The following is a 23518-nucleotide window of genomic DNA, read 5'->3' as shown; positions in this document are numbered from 1 at the left end:
TATTTTATGGTATCTATAATAAATGCAAAGAAATCAATACAAATAAAACTTGGCTTAGCAAACTGTACATACATAAATATGTTCTTTGTTTTTCAACATGACATTCAACATTTTTCCTCATAAAACCTTTTACGATCTTATTTATTACATCCTTTTTTTTAAACCTTAAAAAAAGTGCTTCTCAGATTTACACCTTGTGCATTCAAAGCAAAAGTTAGAACACCATGCCCAAAACAGAAGCCACGGGGAATAATACATTGCCATACAAGAACCTTTAAAATTGTGTGTTACAAATGCTCTAAAATCTCTTTAGCATTGGTTATTTTGTATACTGTAGATACCGAGAGGGTATTTAACAAAGACTGGCTAATGGCTCATTTAGAGCAGCACACAGGAAAGGATCTACAGTATCAAGTCCTTGGCTATGCATAGTACAGGGCAATGACCTGGATATAAAGTGGCTAAAAGATCCAGAAAGCTGGACAGAAGGGCATTTCCCTCACACACGTCACATCCTCCTTAGTACCCAGGATGCGAGTATTGAAACGAAGCTACTCGGGTAATATATTGTGCAGTTTGATACTGATATACTGATGAGTTACTAGCTGAGTGCCAGCAGAGAATGATATGGACACAGTGGTGGCCATAGCAGGTAGCTAAAGCTGCCACACTGAATCCCGTCACTCTTTAAAACCATCCTGCCTCCCAGCTAGCACTCTAGCAAGGTCACCCGCTGTCTCACGGGTCTCCTTCATAATGGAGGTGGACCATTCATGTATTTTAGCATGGGGTGGAAAGAGCGGGCAAAGTTGTTGGCCATAGTACAGCTGTAGTCCTCCTCGGTCATCGGCACCAGGCAAGCCAGCCCGATCAGGAGCAGCAAGAGGAGCTGAAGTGGCAGAGCAGCTCTGAGGACTCTGAGGAAGAAGGATGGGTGCCGCCATGCTGGCCCAGCCTCAGAAGGGGAGGAACCTGAGCCACCTCTTATGGACCTGAGAAAAGAGGACGGACAGGTGAATAGACTAAAACAACACTGCAGCAGAGGTTGCCCTCAGGCACTCAGCTTTCCCTGAAGGCTTGTTTACAATTTGTACAGACTTTGACCGACAACTGCAAAGGTATTTTTCACTGAACATGCTGTTTCCCTAACACTCTTAAGAGACCCCATATTTCTAGACTGGGTAGGAAAACACCAAATGATCATGAGAGAATGGGCTTTGTGACCCCACAGCCCCTTTGTCAATTACGGGAAAGACTCTCCACTTAAAGCACTGTGCTTTAGAGAAGGGGAAAATAAAAAGTGGGCCATACCTGTCACGTGTACAGTGCACACTGTCTAAAAAGGAAGCCTCCTCATTTAAAATGGCAGTTGCATTTGGTTTGCAGAAGTTTCTACATTCATTTCTGTGCATAGCATCCGCAAGGGTATAATGTGTTAAGATTCAGTTACATCAATCTTCAGTTAATTAATACACCAATATGCGGGCAACGGGGACTCATTTTCTACAAAGTACATTGTATTTTGAATCTTGCACTGAATCAGCAGTTAAAATCTATTTGCTCAGCTGACTTGACACCATCACCTTCTAAGTGATATTCTCCCTTGTGCCTACGGATCTGACTTGAAATGGCACATATCTATGTATCGTATGTCTATGGGAGAGGCAAGATCTAATGGAAACATTTCCAAAGGGACGCTTCAAATCAAGCACAAAAGTCCAATCTGCTTTTTAAATGAAGGATAGAGACATAGTTTTCACATTTTCCTTTTTGAGTGAAACTGTCAGAGCTCTAACATCCAGATGACAGGTTTTGAGCTGGGTGGATGACTGAAAGAAGTGATTATGCAAGTTAAAATCTGATGGTCTCAGTGTGCTAATTAAATGGCATGGGAAAGTATTGTATTTTAGCACTAGCGAAAAAATGGAAGAACTTGGAGCCTTCAAATAGTTTGCTTCAAGAACTCCTCCATTAAGACATTAGGTCATGAATTATGTCTTAGACGTGTTGCTATAAAACATCCATGTAGCTACTAAGATTATGAAGCCCCAGAAGATCTATGGTTTGCTAGGGTTTAAGAGATAAAAATGCTCATAAGGATGGATTTAGTCTCAACTTGAAGGTGTGGGAGATCAGGCTTGCTGGCTGAGGTAAAATGCTCCCCAATAAAGCAAGTAGGAGGTGATGGTTCCTTAGTGTCTCCTTGCCTTCCCTTCGTCCTTTTGATCCTGTCTCCCAGGTAAATCTGAATCTGTGTGAGAAAGCATGCAAAAACCAAAATATCACCTTCAAAACTATGCCAGGCTTGGCAAGGGTCCCCTTCCCACATGTTCAGAAAATAATTCTTTCTATGCTTCAGTTTATTTTTATTGTCTTGTTCATATGTGTGTAGCATCCCACTATGAAGACTTCAAGAAAGCCAGACAGATTTGGTAAAGTTTAGATGACCAATAGATACATAAAGACCCAGGTATGCTAAATAATTAACTTGACCTAAATATCCTAGGAAGGAGCGATGATCAAAACATTAGATTGCGTGTTGTTTGAATGCGTGTTATTGTAGCCCGGATGGAAAGCTGCTTATCGCATAATGTAAGATCGCATATTATAAAGAACATATTGAACATAAGGATATGGCACATTTAACAGCATCAGAGCATTCCATATTAAAGTTCAATTAGATCAGGACTTCTACTGTCCGAGAATGCCAAGACAGAAAGTTAATGGACTGAGGTAGGAACAAAGGGAACAAGGAGTGCTTAATTACTTTCCAAGCATTTGATTGCACAGTCTACCTATTTACAAGGCTCTCATTGTACAATGTTGTTAATCCCAATCAAAAAAGGCCACATTTCTGCAGTTGGTAACTGCTGTTTGATAATGAGCAAAGTCTGAATTTTCTTCATTGACTCAGAGCTACTCTGGGGCAACACTGGGTGTCACAAGGAGAATTTCCAAAAAATGGAATCAAAAGGGAGCAGGCAAAGTTAGCATCTAATTTTTCTTTTCTTTTCTTATGGCTTTAGTAGCACAATCCAGCGCTTTCTGCTTTGTGTTTTACCAAAAAAAAAAAAAAAAAAAAAAAAAAAGAAAAACAGTGGCATGTGTAAGCTGCATGGCTGATCTCAACAAGGAACATAAACATTTTCTTCAAAAATGAAAACAGTTCATGGCAAAGTTTTTCAAAACATTTTTTCTGCAGTGAAGTAGGGTGTTGAAGAATAGTTTCTAATACTGCATGGAAACAATTAAACAAGCAAATAGTGAAACATTATGAAAACATCTTCAGAGGGGGAGTTCTAAAAAGTTCAAGTGCCATACTGCCTGTGTTCATTGCAGGCATGCCTCTGTAAACTACATAATTGACTGGAAAATGGAATGGCTCAGCTTAGAGTGTTTAATGGATTTGGTAAGGAGAGATGGTTAAAAATATACATTGTTAATAAAAAAGGCTTACTGTTCCTAAGGGCCAGAACTCCTGTTTACTCCAGCAGGAGAAGGGAAATGCCTGAAGTAATGCCACTTTGAAGAAAAATGTAATTTCTTTTTCTTGAGCTTGCATCTTTAGCTGTCTGTCTTCTGACTGCTCTGTCATTTGTCACACTGGCCCCTGCTTGAGGAGGGAAGGAAGGAAGGCCATCTGCTACTCACTCCATATGCAATTCCTACTAACTAAATAAAAGGGGGAGCACAGCTGCAGACCTGGCCGACAGTAAGCTTTTTCATGTCAAACATTCTCATAAATTCACCTAAGTAGTGCAGGCAATGGTTATCCTTTGGAAGTTTGTAATGTCAGTGAAATTGGAACTCTTTCCTAAGCATTTCAAGAGAGGAGAAGCTAATTTACCAGGCTATAGATTGGATGGGCAGCGAACTCTTAATTTTAGCTCAGATGAATACCTTCTTTTAAAGATGAATGATTCCCACCCCCTCCCCCCCCCCTCCCCCCCCCCCCCCCGAGGCACTGCTGGGCTAGTAGAATGTTATTACTGGAGTTAATCAAGGATGAGTCTTGATTTAATATCTTTATGAAAAGGCTATGGCACAAAATATAAGAACAGCAAATTTCATCTGTATGATGACAGAACTTGGAATTCTTTGTAAATACAAAATAGGATTGGCTTCTTGCACAGAAAAAAGTGGGTGAATCCAATAGGTTCAAGAAGGAGCTCGAGGAGTTTAAGATTTTAGTAAATAAGGTAGAAATACAAACTTCTACTATAAATTTGGAAGTTCACACTCTGAAGATAATGAAGAGAATCTTGAGCTGTTTGACACAGGATAGCCACAAACCAATAATGTGGCTTGTGAATAGCTGTTGAAAGGGACAAAAGAAATTTTAAAATATATTTCAGTTCAAGATTTCCAGAAGAGGAAGGGGGTTGTCTTAATGATGTTCTGTAAGGCACTAGCCCGCTCTCACCTAGAGCAGTTTGTGTCATTTTGGTTAACATACTTTTGGAAGATGAATTCGAACTTACACAAGGCTTAAAGGAGTCAAAAAAATTGCAGTATTTCTCCTATGAAGGAAATAAAGTCCTGAGCTTACCAAAATAAAACCTGCGAGATACTAAAACTACCCTTTATAAAACAGTGCAGAACAGACAGAAAGAAGTTGTTAAAATAAAGTTGGCACAAAACCAATTACTACATCTAACCATGCATATATTCAAGGTGGAAATTATTGTATTTCCAGATAATTGGAGAAATTAAATTTGATAATAACCTTCTAATCGACTTTTTGTTACCACTGATTCTAATTTTTTTAAGATGGAGGCTGCTTTTTTAAGATGGAGGAGAAATACGATGCTCTGCCCACAAGAGCAGGCAATGACTCCTCTTGCTGGCCCAAGAGACGCTCTAGGAGTGACCTTGTTTGGCCACGTTCTGACTTCAGGTCTCTCCCTAGCTCTCAGCATCACATCACCCCAACCTCAGATTTGGCTTACCCTGTAAAGAATATGAATATGTCCATTTCAAAGGCAGTTAAATATGAAGTTTAAGTAACAAGCTCTAAGTGAGAGTGCGGGAGATAACTGGGAGAAGAACCATGGCAAGCCAAGCCCAAACCTTGTGTTTGAGCTACTGTATGGCGATGACTGCCATTTTGCGGCCAAAGGCACAGAGAGTCCTGTGGCCTGGTGTGCTCCAGGAACAGCAAGCTATCTTTAAAGATCCACTAGTCATTTGGAGAGGCTTGGGGAGAGCAGGAAATGGAGGTTGGCACTGTGGCACCAGGACTTGAATAGAGCTGCTCAAGAGAGACAATGTAAACACCCCTGAGGAAATTGAACTACTATTTAATCTTATTAACATTTTAATCACTTCAAAAAAATCCACAGGCACAGATCCACGTGTGCATTTATGACAGCTCTATTAAACTGATGAAGAAAGAAGAGTTGCTTCTTGGATTTTCTTTTCCCATTTAGCACACAATTACTAATACCTCTTAAACGAGCCTTCAGTTAAATCCACAACGTAATGCCTAGTTTAAGCTTGTACCTTGCTTAGCATCACACTATATATGCTTGTCTTTTTCCTGTGATAATGGGGAAGGCAAAGTGATATCACACTTGTTATACACAAAACACAGCCCCTCTAATTTTTAAATGAACTTTCCTTCACAACCTCCTATGCGATAAACCTTTTAAAATTGACTTTAGTTCTCCTGTATACTAAACTCTTAACAGGGTTTACTGATCCAGTGCAAGATCAAACACAAAGTACTCTGATCAGAGGCATGTCAAAATATTAAAGAACACAGTGACAGCTTGTACTGCTTTATCAGTTAAAACCACATTATACATCAACCACAACCTGTCTGGCTTGCGCATTTGATTAAGTTTCCTATTCAGCAGTGACTCATTCATATTCCATGCTTGTCTGAATGACAAATTGAATATTGTGTTGTACTGCTACAAGACGTGTTAATAAACAGTGCTGGAAAGACTTGATCTGAAAGATGCCGCACCAATGGTACTGCTAGAATAGAGGTTGATCTCAAAGCTGCAAAGCACTGCTAGCTGCTCTTTGAGCCAGCAGCTCGCACCTACAACCCGAACCCTTCTCAAAAGGTTGGCAGAAGTGGTCTGACTGTACAGCAGAGCAGAAGAGCGCACACAGTATGCTTCTTGAGTACAACGTTGCTAGTGCAAGCATGCTGATCTGCCGAGACATCCTCCATTCCTCCATTCCTCCTAGCTGCAGAGTAAAGCCCCACTCCTCCCTTTTCCCACTACCTAAAGAAACAAAATGCCAAGCTTCATAGCAGACTGGAGTTGGAAAAATTAATTCTCTTTCTTCATCAGGCAGAAAGGTGGAGTGTACATATGTCACCTCCTTTCTATTTGGTTTCCTTGTGTTTCAAAGAAAAAAAAAAAAATCCCTAAAAATAAGGCAGCTTCTTAGTGCCAGTGGAAGCAGTGAAAGATACTCTACCAGTTCTATATGTTATGCCATGTGGTTTTGCAACTACACCACTTTACTCACAGTTACTAACTACAGATAAAAAGCAAACTTTTTTTCTGAGAATTGTTTATGTAAATATCTACCTGGTAAGTAGTTTTGTTCTTTATTTCATTTATATTTGAGAATAATTTTGCTGAAGAAACCTTGATTTTGCTCATGAAAAAAAAAATACTCTTAAGGTATTTTTTTCTGCTTGGATATTGCTCAATCACTGTCTTAAATCTAGTGTTGCCTTCTCTCCAACATCAAATCTTTCACTTTAACAGGACTTCTTTTAAAAATGAATTAGTTAATTTTCAATATATAGAGAATAAATGAGATTTTGGACTTAGCTATAAGAACAAATGTATTTTCATCATACTTTGTGATTATTTTAGCTGTTGCAATGCCTAAGATGCCAAATAGCAAAAGACATCTTCTTTATACGTATTGGCCTGCTCATTTACATGTTGGGCTTTTTTTTAACTTCATAACTCTAGAGGCTAGTGAACTGATCAGTGAAAGAGTGAAGGTACACACACCACACTGACAACAACAAAGAATGCATAAGCACTGTTAGCTGCAGAGATGACAGATTGCTGGAGACAAGGTGGAAAGCAAAAAGCTGTAGCTGCAAGCCTGCTCTCTACTGGTCAGACAGAGATGGGGCAGTGCTGCTCCCAGAGCAAACACATGGATGCAAGCACCGGGCAAGAGTCATGGCAATGTTAGCACGTTATAGCGCAGTCATCTTAGGAGGGGAGAGAAAATGACCCCAAATCTCAAACCCCTCAAATTCTGACTTTTAATTTTGAGTCTTAAGTACTGAAAACCCACAAACTGAACAAAACATTTGGGGGGGCGTGGGGGGGGGGGGGAGAAAGAAAAAAAAAAAAAGAAAAGGATGTTAGTATGTCTCATCCAGATCTGTGGGTTTTGTGAATTCTAGAATATGGTATTGACCTATTACCTGCCTTAATTTAATATCTAGAATTAAAGAGGATGATAAAAAGTGTTTGCCATGAACCTACTGGCATTTCTGTTAAATCATGCCAAAATAAAATAATCATTAAATATCATGAGTGTAAACACACACTCGCCCTGATCAGGCATATGAAAAATAAATGTTGTTTACGGGACATTCCTGGGAAGCAAAAGCCATAGATGTTCAAAGATTAGCCAGTATTGCTATTTAACAAAGAATTTGAAGTAATTGAGAGCCTCTTTTGCCAAACTATTAGCAAAAGGGAAGTTTTCACTTGTTTAAGTCCTGGTCACCTGACCGAGTCGGTGTGGACAGAGAGGAATCACGGCCAATTTCCATCATCCTCTTGGGGTTCTAGAACAGAGTGCGGAAACCAGGAGAATAAGGTACCTGCTATGTGGACTGCTGACAGAGGGTCCAGGCTGTGAGAGACTACATTTGCCCCGTGGCTGTTTGCAATGAACAGGGGGTAAAGAAAGAAGAATGTTCAGTCCAGGCAAATAAAGACAAGCTACTGATGAAACTAAATTAAAAGTGCAGCAAAGGAAACATAAAAAAAAAAAATAATAAAAAAATCAAATGAAGTGACCAATACCCATGAACCAAGGAAACTGGCTTTTCTTTGCATCTAGCTGAGTATGGAAATGATTGGAACATACACAGTGAACTCAAAAATAACAGTTTAATCATTACATTTATGAACAGTAGCTCTGGATTAAAAAAAAAAAATCACTAGAAATTTAGCTCAAATAATTTATAATATGAAATAGAAAAAATGTATTGAATATGGGCAAATATAGATATTTCAAAATGCAAATGCAGCAAAATTAATATTCTCAAGGAAAAAAGGAAAAAAGGTCCAAGGGCGTCCTTTGATGAGTCTGGCCTCTTGTCCACCCTCATGCCCCCCACAATTTTGAAGGCCAAATAACTGTAGGTGCATTCCTGCACTCACAACTATTTGCGGGAATATTTAATGCAGTTAGATAATTATAATTCTGATTGTATTTTTTGTATTAGTATTTATTTATTTAGCATCAGTATATCTGGCACTGAAATTCTAAACAACATCACTTCAGTCTCCAAAACTGTGGGTGCAAAAACCAGAAGTTTGAAAACCAGACTCCAAGGAGTCATACAATTTAGCTATACATTATGGACAAAAATGAAAAAAAAGTAGTCACGTACATAAACACTAACAAATTAGAGATAGACAAATGCTGATTAAAATGTTAAGATGAAACCTATTATAATTCTACATACTCTTTAGACAAAGATTTTTATGGTAAAATACTTCTCCATTTCCTGTAATGGTCAGGCATCCTCCAGTTACATCCATGATATCAGAGCTTTTACTAGTTATTTAAGTTTAAATTTAAACGATAAAAACATTGACCTCTGAAATAAAACGTTAAGGTCTATATTCTTTCTCCTTTTGAAAAGCCAGTATTCCTTTACATTCTCACACTAGCATCTAAAAGGAAACTAGTGAATGTAAAAAAAAAATAAAATAAATAAATTTCAAGAGCTGTAAAATTTATCAAGACAGAACCCAGAGGCTTTAAGAAAAGTGCAAATGGAATAAAAAAATCAAAACCAACTTGATTGTTTTAAGAACTAAGGAAAAAAGCAAAGTAATCAACCAATAGAATTGCAGAAAAAGACAAAATAATTGCAGTTCCATTTTGGGCTCAGAGTATGGAAGTGTTAAGTACTAGGCATGTATTGCTACATTTCTTGAATTTTGTGCCAGCGATGTAAATGGACAACTCCAGAGTTGCCGTCATAGCCATTAATTAGGTCCTGTGCAACTAGCTGTTTTGAATAATGTTTTATGCCCTTCAGCTCTACTTAGCCATTCATCCAAAGTCTCAATAAGACCATCAGCAAGATTTATCAGAAACGACAAAAAAACCTTATTGAGATTCTTGACGAAGCGGCTCTGAAGAGAAGGCCAAACAGAAATGGAGGACTGATTATACCAGACAAGACCAGACTTTGGGGTGCTGCCATCACTAGAGCAAAATACAAGAGACACGACATGCCATACCATGGTAAACCAACCACACTGACAGCCCTGCTTTTAGATAGTATTTACCACTTCTGAGTTCATGCAGGATGGGATATGCAGCAGGGCTGGGGAAAGCAGCTGTGTTTTGCTCTTGGTTTATGTCATTTCCTTTCCTATCAAGTGAGAAGGGGGCCTTCCAGCTGGCTAGACCTACTGCAGACTTCTAGAGTTCCCACCCAGGAGGTGGCAGAAAATGCATGACATGAAATTACCGTTCTCTGTCTGCTTGGAGTGCTTCTTCCAGATACAGGACTCACTGAGCCTGATGTGTCCAATTCATCAGCAGAGGACCATGAGGACAATTCCTAAAGTTCAGAAGGAATGGAGTTCAGAAATACAGCAACTAGCTGTTCAGGTAAATAAACTAAAAAAAGGCCCTGAGTGAAATCCCAGCAGAGTTATTTCCAAAACAAACAAAATAAAGTAGTTAAATTTTGTTACCGAATTGTAAGACTAAGGCATTACATGTTTTCTCTGTTAGCCCTGATGGAAAAGAAAAGCAAACAGGTAGTTAAAACTTAATTGCTTAAGGTGACACATTTTCCGCCAAAGTCAATACAGGGGAAAAACCAGTTGCTCTTTATTGGCCTTTAATTACAAGGAGAGGTTGGTACCACCAAGATTTTACTTAAATGGGCAGAAATTCACTAGAAGGAGAGAAGACCTGAGTTCTCATGCCTTACATACTCTGCTAATCCAAGACTTTAAAAAAAGTTAACTAAAGGAGAACTTTGAAATCTTTATACCTGCCACTGTTGGCGAAGACATATGCATAACTTCTTCTCAAATACCCTGAGATACGTAATTTGAAAAGTTTTGGAGTACAGCTCAAAGCTCAGAAGACACTATAAGAGATTTGTTAGCCTATTACAGAATTGATTTTATGCTTTTTTTCCCTCTCTCTTTGACAGAGGGAGCATTATCTTCCTTTCCAGTGACAACTGACACACTATAATTTTCAGTGTGTATAATTTTCATGCAACTAGAATAATTATCTCATATACTTTGCCAGTTGACTGAGTCATTAATGGCAGGATAAACAAATCAAGATGTTCAATACTTATGGCTACACCAAGTAACAAAAAATTACTGGATTAAAAACCCCCACCATATGACAAAAGAGATGTTTACATTATGAAGTGTAAGATTACTTTATGTTATTCAAGATTACATGTATACCATCTTGATAAGTATTGCAAACAACAGAAACAGTGCAGCCAACAGCACTGACCAGAGAAGGACAGTCAAAACAGTGGGAAATGCGTGCCCAACAAACAGCAAGGAATAAAAAGATGCGACTTACCAGTTGACTACTTGAAATGTCTAGAATTTTCTCTAGGTCTTTAATATGACGTGTGACCTCTTTCAAGAGGAGCTTCAGTCTGTTTCCAATGACATGCACCTTTTCTTTGGCTTCAAGACAGTCCTTGCCTTCAGCATTGACTAGCAATTGGCAGGACATATCTTGCAGTGATGCCACCTTCAACTGAGACTCCAGCAGTTCACGTCTGATTTGCTGTTGCCAAGGCAAGCATCAGATTTTTTTTTAATGCAAGTTTAAAACAAAAAAAAAAAAGGGGGGGGGGGGGAGCTAGAACTCACAAAACTGGACATTTGAAATTAATGAAATGGAAAGAAAAGAGAAGCGATAAAAATTTCTAATCTGACAGGAAGACAGACAGCAGACTAGCGGTTCACTGAGATTTTAAATCTTGAGTTATGCTACTAACGGGAGTAAGTAATGTTCCCTACCAAAGTAAGGTTAGTTCCTGACATTGGTCCCACAGCTATGTGTTAGCATGCAATGTACAATGCTAACCCTCAAGAGAAAAATAAATCTGATTAGGTGTTTTTCTGATTATATGTTTTGGGAGAGAAAGGCGTGATTATAACCCTACCATTAGAAGTCTGTGATGATCTTGCAGGGTTTCTGAGTCCAGGTTTGGATTGATGGGCACAATCTCATTTTTCCTTCTGTCAATATTCTCTAACCAAAGCAGCAAACCATGGCTCATTTCATGGAAATCCTGGAAGTGATAAGTGATGATTTTAATAGTGTACCAGAAAACTCCAGTCAAACTGAGGTTTTTAGTTTAGGCGACGATAGGTCCTACTGGCTAAATAATGTAACTTACAAGGAAGTGTAAAACAGTATATTAGAATAATATTCAAGAGATGACGAATTTAGAAAATCTTGGGCTGGAAATACATGCTTTGGGTAGTGCAGATGAATCTTTCAGAAAACACATGCCGAAGCTGTATTTTGGCTTGCACAGGCAAGTTTCAGACTGAATACTAAGCTCACCAGAAAATGATATGGTTTACATTTTTTGTATGTGGGATGCTGACAATTTAAAATAAGTGCAATACAGACCTGGCACTGCATTAATGCATCCTGCAACGAGGAGCGCCACTCTTCGATCATATTGCATACGTGGTCCCAGCGCACATTCATCTGAGACAGGCGCTCTTGAAGCTTCTTGCTCTCTTCACTGTCAGACTGAGTGAACTCTGAGCTGCACAGATTGATGGATAAGATGATGGCTTTGCGGTTATCAATTGCTTTCTGCAGCTCCTTGATGATAAGACAAAGTGGGATGGGAGAAAGAAAGGATGGAAATCAGTAAAACGTGACTTTCAGAAGAACCAAGTAGAGAAGGCAACACAAGAATGCAATGATTTGCCATCAGCAACTGCGAAGTGGTACCTTACTGTAACAGTCTCTTTACTCTGGATACGAGATTTCTGTGCTCACTCTGTGACTTTGCAAATGTTCACTCTTTAACATCTACTAAAATTTTACTGTAAGCATAAACAAGAACAAGCCAATTAAACTTGTAAAGTCTTAAAAGTCTGACGTCATAGTTGAATTTTAAAGACCTGGCTCATGCTTTGGATAGTTTAAAGACAGAGCCGGCCCAGGGAAATTTTAAGAGATGTAGGATAGTTGTACTTCAGCTCACAATAAAACTTTTGCCCTCACTTCTCAGTTTTGCTGGTAAACATGAAAACCAAAATGTTTTCAAGTGGAAAGTGATGTCAACAGTATTTTAAAATAAAAGCTTTTACTGAGGGAAAAGAAAACATACGAAGAGTATAAACAACCTACTCCAATTTATAGAAGCAGGACATGTATAAAAACTCTGATTTGTTTACATTGGAAGCCACAAAAGAAACCCCATCTCTTTTGGTTTGGAGGGCATTAATGGGCTTTCCAAGAGTGGGTGAGATAAGAACTACATTCTTGTGAAATGCCCCTTTTTCCACCTACTTTACAGCATTTACTTAAAAGCCCCATGTCACAATGACCTTTGTAGTGCTTATGGAAGCTATATTTGGATTATAGTGAAGATCAGCATTAATATGCTTTAGATGGATCGCTGTCCGAAACAGTCTTTGCTATCTGTCCCCCTCATTCCCAGCATGGAGCACAGTACATTTTGACATTGGCTCCCACATTTTTGTGCCCAAGCTTATAAGATGCTAGTAACTGAATGTGAAGTTGCGGACCATCACATTTGCAGATCTTTACAGCTGTAAAATATCCAGAAGAGATCACAAAGGCTGCATTCCAATCCGGATGCATCTGAGATGACAGAAGAAATCAGAATGTTGCAAAGGGACACCAAATTTTTCGTATGTGGTACTGGTGACAGCAGTGTATAGGCTACAACCCCTTTTGGGCACTCTCTCCTTCTTCCACACGAAGTAATATGCCCCAGTAAGGCATTTCGTTTAAAGTAGCTATTTTGTTACCAGTTTGACTAGAAGAGATTGGATTTAACTTGGGTTTTTTGTGTTTTTTTGTTGTTTTTTTTCCATCAGCTTGGCGACATCAGGAATTATCTGTACATTCTGGAATTAAAGAATTACCACAGAATTACTATTCCAAAAATTCATTTGGATTACATACTAAATGCCAGTGGTACATTTTTCAGCCAAAAGGTGATTCATAACATCGCTTTCCTGGTTACTTCAGTTATCAGCAGTAGCCTGCTATGTGCAGAACGGAGAAAACGAGCTGCACCTATTGACAACCTCTTCAACGTACCTGTTGCACTCAGGTCTGTTTACAAGGTAACTCATGGAAAAGAGAAATAAAACTCACTTTCAGTTTTTTAATTCTGAGCTCAATAGTTTGTATGTCAGTGCTGAGATCAAGGCGGCGGAGTGTCTCCAGTTCCTCTTCAGTTTCTCCAAGCCAAGCCCAAATGCTATTAAGGTCAGAGTTAAACTGCTGCCATTGCTGAAGGTTTTGCTTCATCCTCAGCTCCTTGCTTAGAGCCTGAGCCTGAATTAATTCCCATCGGTCAATTACACCTGGAATGATAAACACGAAATTCAACAAAAGCAAAAAACCACCAACCACACACAATTGCATCAGTTGAATCCTGTGCAGGACAAAAAAATGCTCCATAAAACCCAAAAGACACTAGCCCACAAAACACCACACTGAAAACTAAGTTAGATTGAAGAATGAGATGTTGGACAGAAAGGATGAAGAATCTGGATGATTCCAGGCAGCAGGCAATGTTACCACTTTCTGTTGTCAGCCTTCTGTGAACAGAATTAAGTTGATACATGCAGCTCTCTCAAACAGGTTATGCTGGTATAAAGACATCATAAATTAGCATAAATGCAAACTGGACAAGGAATCTGAATATGTCTAACTAGTCACATATTTATTATTATTTTCATTGGTATTTGTACCTACTGCAGTTTAACACTCACACCTCACTACATTTGCCTAAGCTACTGCTGATGCATTGGATAAATACCTGCGCTAAAAAGAAATAAATTAGAGGCTATTTCTTCTTGTTAGTTATCTTGAAATACTATGGCAGAAGGACAAGTTGTATCTTTCCATGAACTTAAAAAAATAAAATCAAAATAAAATCAACTGCACGGGTAGCATATCTTGCCAAGCTAAGAATGGAGACGTTGCCTTTACAGTCTCTGGAACAAATCCATGTTTTTACAATGCCATACCTCCTGTTCTATAGCTGATGTTTAAAATCAGTCAGGTGAATACTTCTACTCTATGAATATAGATTTCTGTACTGTAGATGGATAATATTAAAAGTGAAAGCTAATATGAGAAGAAATGAATGGTGACTTATGTGTTTTGTACAGCAATATAAGCAATCTTTTTTCATGAGAAAACATTCAACAAAAATGCATTGCATCCACAGCGACGTTCAGAATGGCTTAGGGTTGTGTCTCATGATATGAAGGGGTTCTTCAAATGCACTTGTGTGCCTAATCTCTTTATAGGGCATATACAAGGAATACTTACTTTTCCTTACTATTCTTATTAAGAGATGTTAAACAGAACATGGTAACAGAAAGAGTCATGTAAATATGTATGTCAGTAAATAATTCCAAGTATTTATTCAGAAAATTTTTGTATGTTTGTTACTTTTCATAACTGCTTTCCATCAAAGAACTAAATGTTACTTACCAGCTGTTTGTGTTTCAGTACTGTTCAGGTTAATAAGTCCAGATAATTTTTCTTCTTCCTCTTTCAGTTTATACCCAAGCCTTTTTACTGAGTCTATGCTTCCACTGCACTCCCCTAGTAGCTTCATCTGTGTTAACAAACACAAAATCCCCTCTCAATACACAGTGTACAGGACTAATTGCATGGAAAATACAAATTGCAATGCAACCTCCAAAATTTTCCAAAAGTAAGTCTAAGTGTGAAGATAAAAATCTATTAATTAAGCAAGCTGTCCTGACACTATGAAAGAAATTTATATGGAGACAATAAGACTTAAAACATAAGTTCAGATTAAATAGAAATAAGTCAGTGCCACTGTGCCAAATCGTGCTGGATGGTTTAGGTGTCATTTGTTCTAAATGTTAAGTGTGAAAAATTACTATGCATCCAAGCAGCTATCTTTTAATTCTGTCAGTAATAAAATTATTTGAATGAATTAGGGGAGATTTTTCTTCCAGAAAACCTCTCTGAGAAAGCTTTTTAATCACGGATTCCATATAAGCAATCTTGCTTACATGATGCATGTTTATAAATCAACAGCAAGATGACTACTCTGCATGAAACTATAAAACCTGCTTTTAAAAGCAGAGGAATTTTAAACAAGGATATCATCATTAGACGGATAAAAACACATGTGAGAAACTACTTTTGGACATCTGCAAAAATGTAATAGGAAAATCTTAGAGTCATGTTCCTGTAATCTTATTCTATTGTAAACACACTAGTAACATAAAGAACAATAGCATGTGTTTAAGGGTAGAAACCATATGAGTGAGTAAGTCTGAGGAACAGTAATATCTAATGGCTTTGTTGAAACAGCTATATTTCTTTCAATAGCAAAGCTAAGCTTGGAGTGCTGATTTGACTTGTCCAAAATACACGCACATATCCTTTGTAACTGGAATCCAGCTCTGGTCCTGTAGGTGTTTTGCTGCGGATGATGTTTTCTGTCTGCTGTATTTGGAAACGACTGGTGTCTAAGGCCTTGTCCAGCTGTCGGATATGTGCTTCCAGGGCACCAGGTTCTCCTGTACCAAAACCAAAAAAAGTGACTGTCACTCAAGTTTTCCCAAAGCTGTTTTTTAATCTTTTGCCCTGGCAGAATAAATATCAGGAATACTATCTAGATTAGACAGTAAAGGAGAAAAGTGACTGCAGCGGTACGAGTGGTACAATGTGAAAGCGAACTGATAACTAGTTACAGTAGAGGATGTTAGCGACCTTCAGAGGACAGATGACCATATCAAGGAACATGCTTGCCATAAGCATACTATCAGAGAGTCCACAGTTTAAAGCAGGTTTGTAAACTATTCTGAAGTGCCTTTTTCCCTCAGAGAATTCCTCACCTCTCCGAAGGGGAAAGTTCTTGGCAAAGTGTGCTCTAACCTCACTGATTTTGGAGAACTCCTTTCTCCCTTTCACAGACACCCTGAAATAAAACCTTCTATCCCAAACTCCTCATCCAAATCTGTGTTAAAATTTGATTTCTCCTCATTTCTCTTCGTATTACTTCTCTCCATTAAGAAATAGTGGAATTTCAATCTACATTAAAGGATCCTATCTGTATACAATTTTGAAGATTAAAAGCAGTATACAAACACCAAGTGATTCTGTTGCGCTTATATTCTCAAGGTCCATAGATGACTGGACATCTTGAAGGCCCACAGCAAGTACTCCATGACTGATTTAGGCAACCACACTAAGCAGCAAAATTTATAGTAATTTTCCAATTAGGCATTTGACAAAAATCATGCTTAATATATCAGCAAGATGGTATTATTCAACCAAGCCATTTGGAACTCATACCAACATTTCTGAAGCGGGGCTAACTTATATTTTCCTTATAGAGGTCAGCTGAATTCTGTGATATGAATTAGCTACAGCCAATTCTAATCCAAAGCAGGCTGCAGCCTAGAGGACCACATGAGATCCCCCTTATCCATATTCTATCACTGTGCCTGATTTCCACCTGTTTACAAAGGTAGTTTGAATTTATTCAGAAAGACACAATTAAAAACATGCTTAGAGAAGGGGAGCCTTCTGTCCACCTAATTACAGAAAATGGAGCCTCTTGGATGGTTAATCTTTTTTCATACAAAACACCGCCTCACCCCAAATGGACAGAACAGTGTTCAGTATTGCTTTTCCCTCACTACTTTCAAAATTCTCACAGGTCAGAAAATAGACACATTTTTCTATATGTACGGCTATTATTTATACTCTTAATCAATCATAATATTATTTCACTGATTTGGGGAAAAATAAAAACGGACAGTGAAACTGAGGTCTGTGCCACAGATGCTGAGATTTTAAAGAGTTCGTATTTCAAATATGCAACGAAGTAATTAATTCAAAAGAGAAAAAGCTGTGAAATCATGAGAAGGTATTTGTAAGTGCATCTAATCCCTCCAAGAGAGTCATCTAACAAATGAAACAGTAGTTTTAATGTTGTGTAAAAATGCTGCATGAAAAAAAAAATTCATCTTCCAATCTAAAAGACTAAAATAAAGACACTAGACTACAGTATCCCACCTTGGCATTGTTATCACATGAAACAACAACTAACCTAAAAGTTTATATCTAGGTAATAATCTAAGCTGTGGCTGTGTTAAAAAAATAAGTGCAAAACCGAACAATTAGGTTTTGCTCTGTATCTTTTCCTTCTGCCTTAATCTTTGTCGAAACCACTCTTCTCTCAGCGACGTAACAAAGTATTAAGTCCTGTTGAGGGACTCAAGAGAATAAAGACCAGTCAGGGTAACCTACAGATCAGTTTAGTCTAGTTAGCTGAGGCGGGAGGGCCAATACTTCAAACATCATTGTTTTATCCATGCACTAATAATAACTTTAAGCGCAGTAGTAAAGCAAGATACTTCTACATTAACATGCCAATGCTGCCATGTAAGAAATCTTTATCGTGTAAGTTGTGAAAAGTATAGCAGATGCTAAGAGAAGAGGAAGAAGCTACGTTTGCGCACTGTGATATTTGCATCTGGCTATGCTTAGTCTTTTTTGATGCCTACCAGAGATATTTTTGAGTGCGTTTTCTGTGAGTGTTACATAGGCCTCAAGAGTTTCAGGGATCTCTACATCTGAAAAAATAAAAGCATAGTCTAAATTGACAGCTCAGCAATGGCTGTCTCCTTACAGCAGGAGTCCTTTTCATGGGATGGAATATATAAACGGTTCCAATAGCAAACGTCCTTTCTGGAGAAGGAAGAAAGATGAAGACTGAAATACAGGGAGCCTGCTACAAAGTCTCTTAATATCCAGGCAAACCTGACTCTTTTCAGAGCAATGACCTGGGAAGCAAAAGACAGCCACAAGATCAGAGGATAATATACCAGGATGTCTTCCCCCACAAGTGGCTGTATTTGGGCACTTTCACTCAATAAGATTTATTATGCAAAGCACACGCACTTAGAAAGGATTTCCAACTTCACTGGAGAGCAAGACCCACGTTCCCACCTCAGGCTAAACACTCCGTTGCTGGAGTCTTGCCTGGGTAAGGACTGAGTTGAGGTTTACTTAAGCACTTGACGATTTTGTCTGCGGATCTCTCCCACAGCATTTCTTCATCAGTTTGTCTGCACTTCTTGCCATATCCAGTATAATTTCTTCTAGTTAGAATAACTTATGACGCGTTACTGTTACAGATGACATATCCCATCTGGTGGGCCACAAGCATAGACACACAGCCAATTCCCTGACATATCATATATGCCTTTGCAATTTTCCAAGGCTGTAGTCATCCAGGAATCTCCATCGCTGTGTCTAAGGTCAGAAGGCCGCTGGGATCACTTAGGCAAAGCTATTTAAAATCTTCAGGGGCTATTTAAAATACTTTTCCATGACCATCTTGGCCAAGCAATCACAAATGTAACATTTGCTTCTTTCTGTTAGGAGAAAACCAGACACACAATTGCTACCATACCTGCTATACCAGCTGCTCCTCTCAGGTAGAAGTCCTTCTCTTGTCCTCCGTCTTCTTCCTCAGAGTGCAGTGCCTGTGAAACGGCTGTCTCCAGGTCTCTGCTTAGGTCGTAGTCATGATCCCACTCCAGGGGAATGGAGTCCACGCTTGCAGGGGTATCTCGCCCTGACCGCTCGCTTCTCACCGGCTGGGAAAGAGGCAGCGAAAGGTTGGAAGAGGGGTGCGGGGAGAGAACGCTGTCCGCAGATTTGTCATGCCAGTGTATGTCAGAGAGATCTGCTGATTCATCCAGATCCACCTCCCTGTCAGAGAGGTCGTGTTCGTCATCTGTCAGCTAGAAGCATAATGCAAACAGAACCAATCAGTGAAACGTGCAGAGGCTCTGCATGGTCAGCCTGGGTCAGTGAAATAAAGCAGCATTAGGCAACAGTCACACTGACGGGGTTTCCATTTTGCATTCTTCTGCACTTCCCCTTCATTATTTTAAGGTGCACTAAAAACCCAAAGCAACAAAAAAGTTCATAATGCTAGCTTATTTTAATTACTTAAGGCACCACAAAGTCTCACGTCAAGCAAACGTCTCCAGACTTCTTACTGATGCCACTGCAATGGAGACATCAAGTTAAAGAAAACTCTGGAATCAAGTCATAGGAAGCATAAGTGACCTTTATCATGACCACTGCTCTCATTATATTCTTTCATATTCTGAAAACTCTGGATTTTGTTCCTTTCCTTCAGTAGGACTTGAGCTGCAAAAAATAATTTTGCTCTCACTTATTCAGCTATGTGTTCAGTACTGGAGACAAATTTCTGTCTCCTCTGATGGGGACAATAATTTTATCATTGTTTTTTAGACAAGTCAATTAGCTGCCAATAATACTATCTGACAGAGGAGGGAGATGTTCTTATTTACCAGTACCACACTGCTACCCCCATTAATAAAGTTTCATAAATCTCCAATTTGCATGGATTTTCATGATGATTTACAAAAATCCCAGATCTGGAGAGTTTGCTCTCTGAACAGGACATTAATAGCATATCATGAAGGGAGGCAGATGGTCAGGGTTGTAACAAAATTAAACCACAGGATTTTTGGAGAGTTACAGAAGTTTGTGCTAGTTCATTTCAACAGCTTTCTCTCTCCTCATTCTCACACTTGTAAAATGGCAACAAACCAAACAAATATGTATGTATGTGTCCTCATTTCAGCTGAGATGGAGTTAATTTTCTTCCTAGTAGCTGGTACAGTGCTCTGTTTTGGATTTAGTATGAGAATAAAGTTGGTAACACACTGATGTTTTAGTTGTTGCTAAGTAGCACTTATCCGAAGTCAAGGCTTTTTCAGTTTCCCCTGCTCTGCCAGTGAGGAGGGGCACAAGAAGGTGGGAGGGAGCATGGCCAGGACAGCTGACCCAAACTAGCCAAAGGGTATTCCATACCATAAGACGTCATGCTCAGTATATAAACTGGGGGGAGTTGGCCAGTAGGTGCCAATCATTGCTCGGGCATTGGCTGGACATCGGTCAGTGGGTGGTGAGCAATTGCATTGCGCCTCACTTGTTTTTCTGGAGTTTTATTAGTCTCTTTTTTTTGTTATCTTCCTTTCCATTGCAGTTATTAATTATTATTATAATATTTTATTTTATTTCAATTATTAACTGTTCTTATCTCAACCCACAAGTTTTAATTTTTTTTCTTTTCTGATTCTCCTCCCCATCCCACTGGAGTGGTGGGGAGGAGTGAGTGAGCAGCTGTGTGGTGCTCAGCTGCCAGCTAGGGTTAAACCATGACAGTATGTAAGTATACACACAGGAAGGTGGATGAGTTTCTTGTGATAGCGTTCCACACGTCCAAAAACCTCTTGACAGTAACGTCGCAGCTCATCTAATTCTTCTTCAATGACAGCTGCATCCATGGGCTCACTTTTCTCAATGAGTTGCTCACCCTGCACAATAATCTGCTCAATTTTGTTGTTGTTCAGTGAAATTTCTTGCTGGAAGGCCTGTATAAAAGAAAATCCCATGCTTTATCAATGAAATCAACATCACAACCACCTAAGTTATTAAGGATGCAAGTCTTTGAGTTTTTCAGCAAGAATGGTGTGGGTAACAAACGGGGATCATTCCAAATATACTGGCATGAGCAACAATGAGCAATTAAATTTAGCATTCCACAGCCTTTCTAGCCAAAAACAGTGATACTTCATGGTTTACCATCTCATTCCTCACTTGTTGTATTTGGAAAGAAAGCTCTTCTCTAAACAAGCCATGCCCATGACCAAATGTCTAGAATGAACACAGATGCTAAAGCTGACACACTGGAATTTTGCATAACATGACATTTGATATTTTTCTCTCCAGATAATGATGTTTCTGGTGCAGAAATGGTTGACAAATGTAGTAATTCTTAGGTGTCGGCAATGGAGACTTGACATTAATAATTTTTATTGATGTTTCCTCTTTTGATTAGGGAATGGAGACTATCACACTTGGTTTTTTTCAAAATTTTTTGCAGCACAAAGATCTTCTGCTCTGACAGAAAAGTACGTATTGAAACCTGGCATAGCCCATAACTTCTGAGGTTGAATTCTCAGCCTGCAAATGTATCAGGCTGCATTTTTGCATAATGTTTCTTAAAATCTTTTCCCACCATGAATGTTTTTATCTCTTCTCTCATCCCTCCTCCTCTTACCATTCAATCATTCTTTACCTTAAGTTGCTTTATCTTTGCTTGGACATCACACTCTGAGAAATGCTCAATGTTGGTCAGCTGCAGGTCCATCTCTGTTAGCCATACCAGGATGCTATCACGCGCTGTCTCAAACTCCTCACGCTGGCCAATAAAATGCTGGGGGGTGGAAAATGGAGTGGCATGAAATGACCAAACAACCCAAACCCCCCCAGCAGTAGTGGTTCTCCAAAGAAATGGCTTCCATGCCCTTCAGACCGAAACTCAGTACCCCTTCTTTCATTTCCTACATGCTTTCTACAGTTCCCTTTTCAGTAATATCATCTACAGCTGCAATTAGCTGACTTATGAAGGTTATCTCCTATGAAAGAGGTGGTGTTTGAGGTCTCCAAGCATTTCCCTACAGGCTTCATGCCTTGGTTACCTCAGACAAAGTGAGCTGATAAGCTCCCTCCTCTTCCAAAGGTAGAAATCCCCTGAAAACCACCATGCAAATGCATTAAACTGGAAACTTCTGGACTACCCTCGATTCATAGTTATAGTAGTAAAACTGAAGGGCTTAAAAATGGAAAAAAATACTTTTAGCCTTCGCAAGATGGAGGTAACTCTCTTTTGTAAGTTGTCCCATCTCTGGTTCCCCTCATGAACCATCTGCTTGAGGCTGCAGTCAGAGTCAGTGCGGTTCTCTCGGGCCAGGCGGCGATACTGTTTATTGATCAGTTCCAGCTGAGTCAGGCTTTCATGCACTTGTCTCTGGAAGGCCTAAAGCAATACGAACAAAAGACACCATCAGTTTTTTAATTATTGAAATCAGGTGTCTCCCTTCATTTTGACCCTAATTCTACACTGTGACCTGTGTTAGCTGATAGATTTCACTATGGATGCGGACATCTCCTGAGGGCTATCTTATTGAGAGGCTGCCTTCTGATTACAATGAAAAATAAAAAAAGAAAAAAATTTACAAAACTGACATAGTTCACTGAATAAGAAATTGCAACGTGAAAACTTGTTACAATGGCAAAATCAGCACAAAAAAATTAGACTCAACTTCTACTCAATCATATGCCTTTGTATTTGAGAACAGAAACACAAACAATGAATATGCAACTTTTTTTTAAAAAAAATAATGAACAGAAGTCCAAGATTCCTGTGGCTTCATCAGATTTCCTTACACACACTGAATTTGCTGAAGTGCAAACATTGAAGGGATTTGAGCAATTGTTTATTCTGAGTTTTACCAAAAATAGTAAATAATGGTACTGAAGGAATCATCTTATGTTCTGCATAGTGGTATACAAGTAAGTTTTGACTTAAAATTTTCATGGAAAGAAAATTTTGTGAACATCCATACCAACTTATGGCTGGGCAAGTGTCTGCACCATGTACTTTCAGTGCTTCTTCTACTGTTACAAAAGCCTCAGTCACGCAGCTGGGGAGCAGAAACAGTAGGTGCCTTTCCCCATGAGTTTCATGTTGTGACTAGCAGTCACAAAGCAAGGTGGAGAAAGCACCTTGTAAGAAGCTGAGGGAATTAAACCCTTCAAGAATTTAAAAACCAAAACCAAACCAAAACAAAACCCCTCATTTTTATGTTGTCCCAGACAGAGAAAAGCGATCAAAGGAAGACTTAAAAACATAGACTACACCAGCTCCCTTTTGAATACAAGCAGGTTGTGAGTCTCACTGTAGTTCTACAAACTTGCTCTCTGATAGTGTTCACAATGCAAATAAACAGTCAATCTCTCCCAAAACATCACCCTTACTAAGGACTGGAGAAGTGTGATAGCTAATATACTTCTGTACAGAAATTTTAATTAAAATCAGCTAACACATGAGATTTCTGCATAAACAATCTTTACTCTTCATATTGTACCAATCAAAGCTAAAAATGAA

The 23518-nt window shown here is 38.9% G+C and overlaps 1 protein-coding gene across 21 annotated transcripts in view; it reads right to left on the bottom strand.

The window, feature by feature from the left end:
• SYNE1 (spectrin repeat containing nuclear envelope protein 1) overlaps window positions 1-23518 on the bottom strand; it is a 318475-nt gene continuing 294957 nt past the window's right edge. For 14 of the 21 annotated variants that reach the window (XM_049801239.1, XM_049801241.1, XM_049801249.1 and 11 more), the window contains 14 exons: window positions 22205-22387; window positions 21647-21784; window positions 20748-20939; window positions 18938-19271; window positions 18027-18095; window positions 15889-16031; window positions 14965-15091; window positions 13612-13823; window positions 11878-12078; window positions 11402-11530; window positions 10807-11019; window positions 9716-9808; window positions 7823-7881; window positions 1-992 (listed from right to left, as the gene is read on the bottom strand). In XM_049801239.1, coding sequence (XP_049657196.1) covers window positions 752-992; window positions 7823-7881; window positions 9716-9808; window positions 10807-11019; window positions 11402-11530; window positions 11878-12078; window positions 13612-13823; window positions 14965-15091; window positions 15889-16031; window positions 18027-18095; window positions 18938-19271; window positions 20748-20939; window positions 21647-21784; window positions 22205-22387 — 2334 coding nt within the window. In that variant the 3' untranslated portion in view covers window positions 1-751. Of the gene's footprint in view, window positions 993-7822; window positions 7882-9715; window positions 9809-10806; window positions 11020-11401; window positions 11531-11877; window positions 12079-13607; window positions 13824-14964; window positions 15092-15888; window positions 16032-18026; window positions 18096-18937; window positions 19272-20747; window positions 20940-21646; window positions 21785-22204; window positions 22388-23518 lie in introns of those variants that run through there. The other 7 variants (XM_049801260.1, XM_049801259.1, XM_049801245.1 and 4 more) reach the window with 4 other exon arrangements.

This window comes from Accipiter gentilis, chromosome 5 (genome assembly GCF_929443795.1).
Source record: "Accipiter gentilis chromosome 5, bAccGen1.1, whole genome shotgun sequence".
Lineage (NCBI taxonomy): Eukaryota > Metazoa > Chordata > Aves > Accipitriformes > Accipitridae > Astur > Astur gentilis.
This window is presented reverse-complemented; position numbering and strand designations above follow the sequence as displayed.